At 41.2% G+C, this 14,842-nt stretch overlaps 3 protein-coding genes and 1 non-coding gene across 4 annotated transcripts; 3 read left to right on the top strand and 1 right to left on the bottom strand.

The window, feature by feature from the left end:
- Positions 1 to 369: 369 nt before the first annotated feature.
- On the top strand, positions 370 to 1,532 carry BCR41DRAFT_391439 (hypothetical protein; the record flags this gene model as incomplete). The annotated part of the gene is made up of 4 exons (XM_022028356.1): positions 370 to 414; positions 510 to 615; positions 889 to 972; positions 1,345 to 1,532. 4 exons carry the CDS (start codon positions 370 to 372, stop codon positions 1,530 to 1,532), a joined length of 423 nt encoding a protein of 140 aa, XP_021886693.1.
- Positions 1,533 to 4,866: 3,334 nt separating this feature from the next.
- Positions 4,867 to 4,939, bottom strand: BCR41DRAFT_t3. The gene has a single exon. It is a non-coding gene; the product is annotated as a tRNA-Trp (tRNA).
- A 2,228-nt stretch (positions 4,940 to 7,167) lies between these two features.
- Positions 7,168 to 9,520, top strand: BCR41DRAFT_344441 (hypothetical protein). The gene has a single exon (XM_022022511.1). The coding sequence runs from the start codon at positions 7,248 to 7,250 to the stop codon at positions 9,393 to 9,395; it is 2,148 nt and encodes a 715-aa protein (XP_021886692.1). The 5' UTR covers positions 7,168 to 7,247; the 3' UTR covers positions 9,396 to 9,520.
- An 802-nt stretch (positions 9,521 to 10,322) lies between these two features.
- On the top strand, positions 10,323 to 12,520 carry BCR41DRAFT_418101 (hypothetical protein). Its single transcript, XM_022029580.1, has 7 exons — positions 10,323 to 10,651; positions 10,747 to 10,906; positions 11,023 to 11,413; positions 11,516 to 11,789; positions 11,887 to 11,897; positions 11,979 to 12,176; positions 12,277 to 12,520. The coding sequence occupies exons 1-7, from the start codon at positions 10,420 to 10,422 to the stop codon at positions 12,475 to 12,477; spliced, it is 1,467 nt and encodes a 488-aa protein (XP_021886691.1). The 5' UTR covers positions 10,323 to 10,419; the 3' UTR covers positions 12,478 to 12,520.
- Positions 12,521 to 14,842: the final 2,322 nt, after the last annotated feature.

Genomic DNA, 14,842 nt, shown 5'->3' with positions numbered 1-14,842 from the left:
AAAAAAAAAAAAAAAAAAAAAAAAAAACATATTAATAATATAATAATAATAGTGCATGAACATGTACATAATTAATGACAATGGAATAGACAATGCTAAAAGCATAATAGTCTGACTCTGATCACATACCACTCATTCTCTCTTAATCTTTATTTTGGGCACCTCAAACTTATCAGCTCTTCATTTCATATACAATGAATCACAACTATAAGTTTTTTTGTTCAGGATGATCCAGTTTATGTATAACCCATTACAATCCGTCTGTGGATGCTTCTTCTACAGATGTATATGGCTATCGACACCAACTTTTTTTGTTTCAAAGATCATCTCTTCTCTCTCTTCCTTCTATCAGTAATCCCTTCCTCCAAAATGATCTTCAAGAGCCCTATCCTTGCTTTGACTGTTATCTTCTTGGTAATTCTTTTAGTTGCTCCTTTTACTGAGGCTACATTGAGACATGACACCCCTGCGTCCGTAGATCCTGCCTTCCGCTTCCAATTGGTAACTAGTGGAAATGCCCTCTTTATATGCCAGAGCATCCATTTAACGGTTCCGACAAGGATTCTGAATCTTTGAAGCGCAAATCTAGCACTATCAGTACTCCCAAGCCCCGGAGTAAGCAAAAAAAAAAAAAAAAAAAAAAAAGATCGGAAGAATCTCCTATTTTTAAGAGTATCTTCTCTTCTATCACTCATTTCCTAAAGAAAAAAGAAAAAGTAATAAACAGCTCAAGTTAGCGCCCTTTCATGCATTTTTGCGTCAAAAAAGTGGTAGAACGGGGCTAATGGTATTTTATGCGGTTATAACTAGTCAAACAGGGTTTTATCAAAATATGCTTCTTGTGAAGCTCCATTGCAGAGATAAAGAGTCATAATGTAAACAACCTAGATTTTGATCTATGCTCCTCACTATATGCGGGTGTTTCGATCATTCGGGAACTGGCCTTCTTAGAGTTATCTCGCTATCTGCTGAGTAAAGCTACTTCTCGTTTGTGCATATAGCCTGAAGTTGGATCTGTAGAATAAGATTAACGAACCAGAGTCGTGCTAATTCTAGATTTTGTTATTCACCCAAATGTCCACCCACGTCTTGATTGTAGTAACAATAAGACGTTTTTTTTTTAAATTGCCAGTAACAACCACTCCGACCTTGACTAGAAGGCTATGTTCTTCACATATGTTATACATCAAATCAGCCTTAGCTTTAACCAACACATCATAGCCAGCCTTGTTGGAATAAAGTATAGTCAGTCCATAAAAGGTGCCTTGGTACAAGCCAAAAGGTGCTTCTGATAAATTTTCTATGGACAAATACTATGGACGGATTACCTTGAACCTGATCCAGCAACGGCAGAAATTCAAGATGCCGCACGACAACGTGTAGACCAAGAGCAGCTCATCGCTAGCCGTGATGCAGTAGCTCCTTCTCCTAACATTCCTCCAGCAAACCCTGCTGAGATATATCAGAGAGAGCTACGGCGTTTATCCAAGCACTCCAGGAGTAGTGTCAGTCAGAATGGAGGGGCACCGTAAATGACGCTTTTTTGTTTACCCAAATTATGTATTTTTTATCATTTTTTAGTACTTTAATAATTTTATTTCTTACTGCGAAAACGGCATCTCTTCTTACCATCGATTCCCTTTTTGCAGGTGAGTTTATTTCACTATTTTTATCATGAATCCTCAGAAAACCATTAGCAGTTATTAAAGGTCTCTTCTTACCATTATCGATACCCTTTTGCAGCATCTATCTAATTTATTCTACGTCCTCGTTAGGATCACCCCAATTCTACAAGGCTTTTGCCCGATTTTTGACTTGTTATTTTCCTACTAGTTTTTAGAGATCACTAGTAGACGTATTACGACAAATGGTAGCAAAGGTTCTTTTTACCTCTATCACGATCTAGCTATTTCTTCATGTCCCTCTTCCTTACACTTTCCGATTGTACGTATTCACCTCTCTACTGTAATTATATCACAAACTTTTATTTCCCATTGAGCAAATCTTTTGGTCTTTTTACTTGTTTGCCTTTTTTTTTTTTTTTTTTTTTTTTTTTTTTTGGAGCCAAGCACCTTTTGTTTATCAACAATGCAAACCACACCCAATACCAACGCGCAAAGCATTTCAGGACCTTCCGCCAAGATTTGTTTTCTTGACAGTGACAGTGATATAAATATAGAAGCCACAACCAATCAACACTTCAGTCTTGCAGGAATAGAACGATTTGACAACAAGACAGATGCTTCAACTTGGCTACGCACTATGGACGCCCAGTATAGGATTTCCAACGTCAACGACAACTTCACGGTCCAGGTTGCTTTACACATGGATAAGGTTCCACGTGATTGGAGCCTTCGACATATTGATAACCTTGAGGCTAAGAACATTCTTACTTGGAAGAACTTTGCTCAGGACTTTAAAGCACAATTCGCTAAGACTTTGTACTACGTGCTGAGGCTTGAGAGTGTACCTCAGGGGCACTTCCATTTTTATTCATAAGATCAGAACATTGTGTGGCGATCATGACGGGTCCTTAATAAAGGGCTCCCACCTGGCAACAATAATAAAGACAACTTTGATCTCCTTGACTACAACCAATCAGCATTTTAATCTTGCAGGAATTGAACGATTCGACAGCAAGGCGGATGTTTCATCCTGGTTACGCGCTATGGACGCTTTGTACAAAATCCCCAACGTCAATGATAACTTCTTCACAGTTCGTGTTGCTCTACATATGGACAAGGTCGCACGTGATTGGAGTCTTAGATACATTGACGATCTTGAGACTAAGAATATCCTCACTTGGAAAAACTTCGCTCAAGATTTTAAAGAGCAGTTTGCCAAAGCGGATGATGAGTTCGAGCTACGCTACAAGTACGACAATTTATCCATGAAACCTAACTCAGATGTTATGGAATTTGTCCGTGAGTTCGAGGCTGCATACTACCCACTCCGTGATAAAATCCCTGAAGAACTCCCGACGAGTTGCAGATCTATGGCTCCAGCGCAAGCACTATAGAAAACATCTCACTTTGTTAAACATTCAACCACACTACATATCATCGAAACAACTTTCATCAAAACATCTCTCATCAACACCGGGACCATCATCAAGATAACGATTATGTTGTTAAATCTATCATGGATATAGATTCTCTCAGAACTCGACGTCCGCCTGTGGTAGACACAGTCACTCTGAAGCCCAATGTTACAAGAACGGTGGTAATGGTCCTCAATCATGCTATGTTTCTGGCAAGACTGATCACAGAGGCTACGCTTGCCCTACAAAGTCCAAAAGCAAGTCCGTCAAGTCTGAAAATCTACTAACATCTAGCAACTACAAGCTCATGCTGTGGAGCTTAGTGAGATGTTTTCTGTGGTATTGCTAGTCAAGGAGATCAAAGCTGTCTCTATTATTGTTGCCAGGCGGGAGTCTTTTATTAAGGACCCGCTACGACCGTCACACAATGTTCTGATCTTATGAATAAAAATGGAAGTGTCCCTGAGGTGCATTCCCAAGCCTCGGTACGTAACACTTAGTAAAGTAGCAGAGAAATCAGCGCCGGTAGAAGACCATATCAAGATGTTACACGAATAGATCTTCATCAAGACAAGCACCGGTTCGACCGAGTTGATCGCTCTTATCGAGGATGATGCAACAGCACTCAATAGGATCCGTGCATACGATCCTTTACTTATTAAAAAAGAAACGAAATTTAATCGTCCATCGACTGCCACCACAGCCAGTCAACCTCAGTAATGTCAAGCTAACAGGCTTAGTCACTCTTGTTTTTACCACTGGCTACTTCACTCATGATGAGGCTCGTACGATATTCTCATTATGCTTTAATGTTTTATATAGTAGTACTTTATCAGCAATGGGATGCGTACATTAGTCTAAGATTCAGAGCACTCAGATATTTGTAACTTAGCCCCAAGTTTGTGGGGTTGTCAGGCATATATTTGTTGATGAAGATATCTACATTCTAGAAGAGATCATAAATTACTTGGTGACACGCTCCTAATCGGATGTTGATTGCAATCAATTTCTTAGTCTTAGTATCATCAAAGTTTTTAATAAGGGATTAATCTATTTGGCAGCCCATACCAATAGTAATTTTTGCCTCTATTTGGCAGCCTACTTCTGGGGGCTGCCACTTAACTTCGCACTCTTGGGTGGCAGCTGGGCTGCCAAATACAGTCTTTTTTTTTTTTTTTTTTTTTTTTTTTTGATAACAGGGTCATAACATCAGTGGTAAAACAAGCAGCGTTCTGTGGATATATTGCCTTGCACAGCTAATGCCGCCGGAGGTACTAAGGGCAGCGGCGATGACATCTTCACAAAACAGCCTTCAATGTACACGGTTAGAGAACGATTTATTGAAGACGTCTAGGTAGCAGGTGAGACGCGTTTGCTCCGAGCGAAAACCTCTCATAGGCATTGATCTCCAAATAGCACCTCCAAAGCTGTATGAGCGACCTACTTGAAAAAAAAAAAAAAAAAAAAAAGTCATTAGTTTTCTAAATGAGACAAGACAATGTCACTACACATAACTATGACGTAGAGCTTTATTAATTTAAAATATGAGCGTTAAATACAATACGGTTCCTTGGAATGAAAAAAAAAAAAAAAAAAAAAAATAGTTACTGCCAAGTAAATAATGAATGTTATTTGGCAACTAGGCTGCCAAATAGATTAATTCTTTAATAAGAGATGATCCCCATGTAGGAATATCGCCTTCATCATTCGAGTTTTGCAAAGTGGTCAAGTAAAATTTTGAGGAGATAATACATGATTAATTGGTAGCGTCCTAAATGACCCAAAACAAATTTTCTTTCTATTTCATGAAGTAAAAAAAGACTCGATGGAGAATGAGAGACTTGAACTCCCGACCTTCCGCTTTGGAGACGGACGCGCTGCCAATTGCGCCAATCCTCCTTCGTTAGAGGACGTGCAATTATTACTATATATTATTAATATTCATACTACCCTTAATTATCACGTGACTAATAATGCTTCTCAATATGCTTGTAAACCAATCCTCCCAGTTTTATAGTGTTAAGTTCAACGATGTACCAGCGGAAGATGACTTAAGGCAGATCCTTAAGTTACAAACAGACGCTGCAAAGTCACCGTCAACTGGGAAAGAGAAAATGGTATCACCTCTGTGAGCAAACGCGCCAGGGGACGCAACTGTGTTGGGAGGCACAGACGTAGCAGAGGTGAATTCTTTGGCTCTCACCAGGGACAACGACGAACAGCAGATGTGAAGGCGATCAGGACTGGGGCAGACCGGCGAGTGGTGGCAAGCTACCGGCAGCAGGTGGAATTGGCGATTATGGAGCGCCTGGAAAGCTGTAAATTTTTGATGATTGAGGACAGCGGCTAAAGGATGACCTTCGCGCACAACAGGCCAAGTAGGGAGTAGAGCCGTGCCACAGGTCCTCTGGGACCAAGGAAGTCTACTCAATGCTGACGTGGTTTATGAACAGGATGTAGTACTGTGGCAGTATAACGATGCGGCTTCGGCCGATTATTGGATACCGCTTTATTTGCGACCCCAGTAATGGGGCAACCCATTTATAGAGCTAACATCAAAATAAATCCTACATGACCTCGTGGGTCCTTGTTATCAAAAAAAAAAAAAAAAAAAAAAAAAAAAACCAGGGACAACGACGAACAGCAGATGTGAAGGCGATCAGGACTGAGGCAGACCGGCGAGTGGCGGCAAGCTACCGGCAGCAGGTGGAATTGGCGATTATGGAGCGCCTGGAAAGCTGTAAATTTTTGATGATTGAGGACAGCGGCTAAAGGATGACCTTCGCGCACAACAGGTCAAGTAGGGAGTAGAGCCGTGCCACAGGTCCTCTGGGACCAAGGAAGTCTACTCAATGCTGACGTGGTTTATGAACAGGATGTAGTACTGTGGCAGTATGACGATGCGGCTTCGGCCGATTATTGGATACCGCTTTATTTGCGACCCCAGTAATGGGGCAACCCATTTATAGAGCTAACATCTAAATAAATCCTACATGACCTCGTGGGTCCTTGTTATCAAAAAAAAAAAAAAAGAAGAAGGAGGGAAGAAGTATAGGAGATGTGAAGTAAGGGCATCTACGAGAGATGGGTGCAGGCGGTGCCCGAGATGCAGGCAGGGAGGCGTTTAGAAAAGCATTGAAGATGGCAATGGATTGAAGAGAGATGTGGACAGCTGCTCATGGCGACAGGACAGATGATAGATAAACTCCTGGGTAGGAGACATGGAGGAGTCATACTGGTCATAATTTAAGTATAGGGCGGTGGCGATACCTTTAACATCCTTGAACCAGAAGGTGTTAAAAGACACATCAGAGAATGGTTTCAAAAATGGCATGATTCTAGGCCAGCAAAATCTCTGGAGCAAGGATCGTGCTGGGAAAGGTAATACACCCCGCGCGAGAAGATCAAGAAAGAATGGTATGATGGCTCATTGCCCCACCTTCATGGGGGGGAATTTATGGTAGTCCTCCAAGATACAAAGAACGGAGCATCAGAAGTATCAGGACGAAAGATTTATTCCAACATCAAGGCCAAGTCGGACATAGCATTCTTTTTCCAGATTATTGGTGCACAATAGTACAAGAAACAATACTAAAGGGATGTCCGTCTCAAAGGAGCATATGCAGGAAATACTAGATATCGTCAGGCGAGAAGTGGATAAATGAGAACATATTTACCCCTTAATCATGGCCTTTGGTGAGGCCTTAAATAGTAGTAGACTCGACTTAGCACTAAGCTACTCGTGTATTGATAGTTATAATATAGCGGTTAGACACCACAACAGGACCAAGATCGATGCAAAAACAACGTAGATGCTGGTGCTAAGCAGCAAATACAGTGGTATAGGTAGCCTCCATTTCGACACATTGCCAGAGAAAATTCACTGACTTGGTAAAAATGACCTTGTACGGATATTAGGTGTCTAGGCAGTAGTCCGCGGATCGGTAAAGACGACAGAAATATTAATAACCGACTGCCAGAAGTTGATTTCTGTGGCACACTACATACATGAACATGAACATTAAAAAACGCCAATTTAATTAAGCCTCATGGGCGCAGCATGCCACCATTGCCATAGATGGTCTGGACTTTTGGGCAATTTCAAGGTTCATTGCCATCTGTCATCATTAAAACTCATTTGCCAATGATCATAACCTGACTTCCTCTTTTTCTCTCTCTTACTATAAATATCCCGACTAAAGCTAGCATGCTGCCCGCACTTCCTCCCGAGGTCATTGAACGTATCTTATCCTTTGTAGGACAGGCTTCACTCCGCACCAATATCCCACTGGTGTCACATCAATGGTATCGAATGGCTCGGGTACTCCTGAAGAGAACAGTCCACTTTTCAGCCATCCATCTGAAGGAAGGTGTAAATGAACAGGTAATGGCAAAGAAGCTTGGACTAGCCTATACTCTGGCTTGCCAACGAGGAAGTTATCCTAAATTCTACACAGCACGACTGCCTCTTGGCCAAGAAGAAGCGAGCTGGTCTATTCTCCGGAATGCCCTTGCGTCTTTAGCCTCTTCCTCTGCTACTTCATTTTACTCCTTTGGTCTCAAGATCCGACAGTTTTTTTTCAGTGCTGACCTTAATACCGATGTTTGGTCTCAATTGCTCCCACTTCTGCGTATCCTTGGTCCTGGCCTGACTTGCTTACATTTGGACAGTGTTCCTTATTCTGCGAAAATTTCTATGGCTGAGACTAGGCGCCTATGCCCGAATCTTGAAGAACTATCTGTTGCAACTGTCGCAGCAAGTTATGCGCCTTGGAGAGTAGACAGCATAGCTAAGCTAGAGGAAGAGCAGGATCTCGATATTAAGCAAGACGATTCTACTGACCATTTGGCCGATGTTCGCGCTCACATCAAGCAAAAGCGGCCTTGGCCATTGCGATCTGCTACGTTTGAAAAGCTAGGCTTGACAGAGACTGCCCTAGAGTCATTCCTTCGATCTTGCCCCGAGTTGACAGAGCTCCGAATTGTCAATGCTCAGCCAGTCTCGGAGAGGGGATCCAATGACGGCCCTATGAAGAATTTTCTCCTCACAAAGGAAAGGAGAACAGCGTTTTTTGGCCGCCTGTCGTCCTATTGTCCAAAGTTGGATAGCCTTCATGTTTCTGTGTGCGAGCCCTCGAGCATTCATGAAGAGGCTGCGCCTATTGCGCAGTTCCCGTTGGTGGAGCATTGGGGGGTTTCTACCGCCAGTATGGTCAGGCATCCCTTGTCATCAGCATGCGTCCTCTTGGATGCGCATCGAATGGTAAATCGACTGACGACAGTTGAAATTATAGGCCCTTGCAGAGGAAGCACCGCGGCGGACGAACGACGCATTGGGGTCTGGGTCCATCAACTCTTGTGTGAAAGCCCATTATTGGAGCATTTCAAAGCCTTAGAGGTAAATCTCCCTCTGGACCTTCTCTACGTGACCAAAGCGCTTTTTGGTCAGCCATGTGTTTCACAGTCCTTCCTCTCACCCTTGGTACCCTTAAATCAGCGGGTCTGGGCCTGTCGAAAGTTAAAGACACTGCACATCCGGATTGATGAACAGCATCGAGTAGGCATGACGGATTTCGCGGAACAATTGCGTGTGGTTCTCGGATATATCAGTCGGGTGTGTCCTGATCTTGAAAAGCTGGCTATTAATAGGACCAATGTATTTATCCGTGGGCCTGTCAGTTTGTGTTTATTGTCACGTTTGAAGCGTCTGAGGACCCTGCAACTGTACTTGAGAGGATATCCTTTGCCCTTGAAAGAGAATAGCATTGACTGGATGAAACGGCAGTATTATTATGATACACAGGAGCAGATGAAGCAGCAATGGGAAAAAGTGCATAAGAGGCAATTTAGTGCGGTTAAAGGGCTGCTGCGACTTTGGAAGGCTGTTCGGACTATAAATGATTTATACTGCAAAGATGATAGTGTCAGTCTATCAGAGCAGAGCCTTGGAGTATCATTTCCTTTAGTTCGTTCAAGGTTCGACGGCAGTATTTTTAACAAGAATAAGGAGATAAAGCTTCCTGACATTGCGACTGATCAAAAACATGGACAACGGACATACGAGAAGAAAAATGAGAAAGAGCTGTCCGAGCATGGAAGAGAAATAATTGATGGCGTTGACATGACCCATCTTGGTCAAGTGCAAGATTTGATCAATTATTTCCAAGGACGACGTGCTCACCGGGAAGAGTGTTTATGGCCAGAGATGGAAACGATTGATATGCGGTTTCAAACGAATGAAAATAGACATGCGCAGAAACACTATGCTTTGAAAGAGATTCAGAGAGTTATTAACAAAATCCGGCCCGAAATTGAGATTATCATGCCACCGTTACAAGAAAAGGCATGGAGATAGAGGTATCCCTTCATATTTATTATAAATAGTAGTTGTCCAATCGCGTTTTCATTTCGACGCGATATCAGGGGGGTATCCCTATACACTTCTAACATTCACATGCACAAAAGATAAAAAAAAGAAATCGGAGGTATTGTTCCTTATTCAGCAGCCCAGTAGTATGAATCTGCATACTGGAGCTAGCATTGTTGGTAATGGAGACAAAGTCTAGAATAGATGAAGGGGCATGAAGAAACCGAAGCAGAGAGAGTACTCTGCTATGCTTTGTAATGCAAATCATATCGCTTGAGTCGAGATCGTCCAAGTGTAAGAGAGTAGAACTCAATTTTATACTTTTTTGCTTTGGCGAAAAGGTTATCTTTACGGACAGATGGGTATTTAATATATATATTTATATACATTTCTCTCTTCTGTTGAGCAATTTAAAACAATTGCATGTAAACATGGTAAACATGGTAAACATGTCTAATGAAGGCTTTTTTTTTTTTTAATATCGTTCGGTATATAACATTCGGTAACGTTTGGCTTTGTATGGTTGGCCTCAATGAAAAAGTGCACAAAGGATTTCTTTTTTTCTTTTTTGTCATTCCCGTCATTTGCCAATACGGAAATCGATATCCGGTTTAATTTATTTCATGTATTAATGATGGAGCATGCAAACAATAAAAAAAAATTAATGCACAACTACACCCTTGTCTGTTTATTTGTTTTGTGCGCAATAGCGCTTTGTGAAAACACCCAACTTTGCCAAGAATGCATTGCAGCACATCTATACAAATAAAAAAAAAAAGAAAAAGAAAAAGAGCCGTTATTGGATTGAATTGAAGGCTCAGGAACAAACACGTTTACCTCGTTCTAAACATTCTCTTCGTTTTTTTTTTTTTTTTTTTTTTTTTTTTTTACTTTCCACATTCCTCTCTTCTTCATTCTCATTTACATTCTTTCCTGTCATTCATTCAACCTGTTCAAGGAAGTTAAAATTAAAATTAAAAATTAAAATAAAATAAAATTAAAAGACCCGCTCATGGCTTCAACATTAAATGCTCAAGATACACACGAGGTCAAAGATGAATACTCGCCCGAGCCCATCTTTAAATCCTTCAAATCGAGTGAATTACCTCCACAGATCTCCAATAGCCCCCCACATGTAATCATTTCTGGTGGGGGTCTTGCAGGCTTATTCTTGGCAAACATCCTAGAAAAGGCAAACATCCCATACCAGATTTTCGAGCGTGCAAAAGAGGTTGTACCTCTTGGTATGTATACACATTTCTTCCTCTCTCACCTTTTGTCACTTTGTAAATATATAGAAACTCACAATTTTAATCTCTATTTTTGTATTGGACTGTAGGCTCTGTCATGAGTTTGACAGCGAATATCCTTCCTGCCTTCGAGCAGCTGGGATTATATGAGGATCTTCGCAAAATCTCGTTTACATGTTCCATGACCAGGATTTTCTCACACGACATGAAGAAGATTGGAGAGTATAGTTGTGAAGAAGATAACAAAATGTGAGTATATACATTTACTTTTGCATAGATTGTCGCCTCCTCTTTTAGAAAGCAATACAAGATACATGATACACAATCATTTACTGTATTGTTATTTTATTATTTGTTTGATGCAGCGTTGGTTATGAGAGCGCACTTTTCCCTCGCCCCGAACTCTACAAGTTGCTGTATGATCGCATTCCTCCTCACAAGATCCAAATGGGCAAAAAAGTCATGAGTTTTTTACAGAACCAAGAAGGTGTCATGGTGCGTCTCAAAGATGGAACATGCGTTCATGGTGACATCTTAGTAGGAGCAGATGGAGCCTATAGCGCGGTTCGCCAGAATTTGTTCAAAGAGCTTTCTGAACAAAAGAAATTGCCGTCTTCAGATGAGCGTGAGATATCAAAGGGTTATATCTGTCTAGTAGGCACGACTAATGCGCTCGATCCATCTAAATACCCTGGTTTGGGAGGACCGACGTGTGACAGTAACTTAATGGTTGGCGACAAGTCAACGCCATATGCAGTGAGTTACACCAGTTCCTGAGAAAATATGTAATTCAGAAACTTTTTTCTTTCTTGATAGTTTTAATATTCACATCATTATTATAAATAACCATCCTTGTAGTGGAGTGTCATTCAAGTGCCTGGGAACAGAATATGCTGGGGTGCTGTCTTGCAACTAACTGCCGATGCATCAGCGGATGAGCAGTTTCGGAATTCCGAGTGGACCTCTGCACACAATAAAAAAATGATCGAGAGGGTATATCACTTCAAGACTCCATATGGTATCCTTGGCGACTTGATCGATGCTACACCAAAGGACCTAATCAGCAGAGTCTTCCTTGAAGATATCCTATATGAAACTTGGCACCATGGTCGGACAGTGTTGATTGGCGATGGTATGTGTCTCATGAACTAATGGATTGTCTTGCAAAAAGTTATTTCTTTTACTTAAAGTTTTTTTTTTTTTTTTTGTCTAAATCGCGTCTCTCTAAGCTGCACACAAGGTTAGTGCTGGACATATGGCAATTATCTTTAATGAAAGCAAGTTATTTTGTTACTAATTTTTTTTTTCTTGGTCACGATAGATGCTTCCAAGTGCTGGCCAAGGTGCTATAAATGCAATGCAAGACGCTGTAGTTTTAGCAAACTGCCTTTATGACCTTAAACCTTTATCTTTTGGAAGAATTCAAAAAGCATTCAAAAGTTATCATGCGCAACGGTATCATCATGTAAAGACACAATACGAAGCAAGTCAAATTGCAGCTAAACTGCAATATGGTCATGTAAGCCATTTAAAGTTGAGAAGAGGAGAAGGGTATATGAAAATCCGGTTGACATAGTTTTACAACAATCGATTAACGCTTGTATTTTTGTAATCAATAGACGATGTTCGAAAGGCTGTTTCGACATGTCGTCTTCCATTATCTACCCAAGTCAGTACAAAAGAGTCGAGTAGTCAAGGATTCTCAATATCGTCCACAGATTGCGTTCCTTCCACCTCCTCTTAAACATGAAATAAGCCCTGTAAATTCACAAAAGCCTTCAAGGAAACACAAAGAGGAGGAGCAAGCAGTCCCTTCATAAGTATCATATCGTCTCTATAGTGATAATAAAATATCAAGAAGCCCCACTTCCTCGATATATATATATCTATATTGTCCTCGCTTCTGGCCATCAGTTCAATCAATATATTTTTACACTATGTTCGTGACCAAATGGCGACGATATCCCAAACTATTGCTTCGGCTATTGAAATAAGATTAAAAGAAGAACAATTGTATGCAGAGATCCACAAGCGAAAATAAAAAATTAAAGTATAGATATATATATATATTTATACTGTAATAGTTTATTAAGTCAAATTCCAGTGTATGCCCATTAATAGGCAAAATGTTTCATAGGTTTCACGTACAGACACAGAGACACAGAGGTTAGAATTCAGGCACATGTCTTTTCACTACATCTAACTGAAAAGTAGAAACTAAAAGTATCTTTAGTTACACGCGCGTAGCGCGCTCACAAAGCGGTCTGATCTGATCAACACCTTGCTTCATACAATTCTTCATTCCCGCATTCCATTCCACTCATTCCACTCATTCCTCATCTGTACTCATTCCGTACTCAAAGGAAAATAACGCGCTTGAGGGAAGCTAACAATTGATCAAGCTCACTAAGATAGCGATTGAACAATTGAAATATGAGGAGAGTATATTCTTGAACTGGACTTGACAATATGAGCTAAAAGTATAAAACCATGTTCGCTTACATTTTTCTTTTTTATTCTTTTCTTTTATACATTATACATCATCGCTATTTATTACGATAACCACTACTTGCAACACTTGATCGTACTCACAAATATCTACCCAATTCCCTCAACAAAAAATATAAAGTAACCTATCAAGATGCCCCGCACTATCGCTTCTTCTTCTTCTGGCAACGCTGCCTCTTCATCAATAAACTCAGGTCCAAGCGGGACCTTCTTCGAATTTAGCGTGAAGCAAGGGAAAGAAGGAAGAAGTGGCTATGCACGAAAGGCTAAGGAAGCCAGAGATGAAAAAGAAAAAAGGAGAGAGATCCGCGAGGGCAAAAGAAGGGCCTGTTCTGTAGGCGTCCACAACGTCTCCGAGGAACACACCCCTCGCAAGCGGATCTACTCCCAAGACACGATTATCGGTGCAACAACTGATAACTCTTCCAGCCACCTTCAGTCGCCTTTTTCGTCTGAAGAAACAGCAGAGCAGAGAAAAACCTGTGCTAACCATGTTCTCGAATCTCTCCTCGCCAACAAGAATCCCTCAAAGACATTGCTGCAGTACAAGACATACTTGAAAGCTTGGCAGGTAAGTTTATTATTTTGTTTATTTGTTTATTTTATTTTTTAGGACAGTCAAATTTTTTTTTTCATGCTTCGTAATACAAAATATGCAAATACAATATAAATGATAGGTGTTCTGCAGCACAAGAGAAAAAGGGGACTGCAGCGTTGACGCAAGAAAAATGTTAAAGTTTTTCGAGGAGGTTGTTTTCAAGCGCACAGTAAAGAAATATATTGATTCAAACGCGGGATTCAGTGGCGTCGTTGGAAAGGCTTCATCACAAGCGGCCAGATCAGTGTTAGAGGGCAAGCTGACTCGCGAAAATAAGAGAAAACCAAAGGCTTGGAAAGCAGAGACAGAGGAAAGTATTTTTCAGGATGTTGTCCATGAGCTGGAGCAAAATTATAGCCAACGTAATTCACAGCCTTATGAGACTCCGGCATTTGAGGGGTTTGAGGAAGCCTCCCAAGGTGACAAAGACGATGCAGGAAGCGAAGACGAGGAACAAAATCACTCGCAACCAGCTGAAGAAGAGGCCCTCATGTCTGCTGAACCACAAGCCCTCATGGTCTCCTCCATTGCGGAAAGAGCAAAAAGTAAATCTAGTGTAATCATGTAACCAAAATAACCTTGTTCAAAGCTGTGGCTCACTCTTAATTGACATTCTGACACTTCATTTTAATCCAAATATAGTTCTTTCGCATCCGCAAACTGATGAGACTGGCCGAAGATTCATCTATGCGCCTATCTCGATAGAAACAGTGGATTGTGCCAGGAAGGCATTAATTTATCTCTACAAGGAGCAAGCGTCATCAAAGGTGGATTGGCCAAACCCTGCACCTCATCCGCGCAAGGATATCCCGCTGAAGGAGGCTATCGAGGAATACGAGGGGAAACTAGTGTACGACACCTCATTCCAGGGATCGACGCGCACTGATACCTGTTCTATTCGCGACCCCTATAATGAGAAGCAGTTCATTCGGATGGCCCTCCATACGTGGGGTATGAAGCCAATGCTGCGGCTAAAAGGGAAGCGAGTGTACCATGCGGAAGGTAGATTTCAATATATGCGTGAGCGCCTTTGCATCTTGGCACGACACCATATGCTGCTGCGAGATGAAGACATTCGC

This window comes from Lobosporangium transversale (genome assembly GCF_002105155.1).
Source record: "Lobosporangium transversale strain NRRL 3116 chromosome Unknown BCR41scaffold_1, whole genome shotgun sequence".
Classification (NCBI taxonomy): Eukaryota; Fungi; Mortierellomycota; class Mortierellomycetes; order Mortierellales; family Mortierellaceae; genus Lobosporangium; species Lobosporangium transversale.
Note: the sequence above shows the minus strand (reverse complement) of the source record. Positions and strands in the feature narration are given on the sequence as shown.

Coding starts and splice junctions, on each gene's coding strand:
- BCR41DRAFT_418101 (XM_022029580.1), top strand. CDS start 10,420: ATGGCTTCAACATTAAATGCTCAAGATACACACGAGGTCAAAGATGAA. Junction 10,907..11,022: donor TGTGAAGAAGATAACAAAAT/GTGAGTATATAC, acceptor TGTTTGATGCAG/CGTTGGTTATGAGAGCGCAC. Junction 12,177..12,276: donor CTAAACTGCAATATGGTCAT/GTAAGCCATTTA, acceptor TGTAATCAATAG/ACGATGTTCGAAAGGCTGTT.
- BCR41DRAFT_344441 (XM_022022511.1), top strand. CDS start 7,248: ATGCTGCCCGCACTTCCTCCCGAGGTCATTGAACGTATCTTATCCTTT.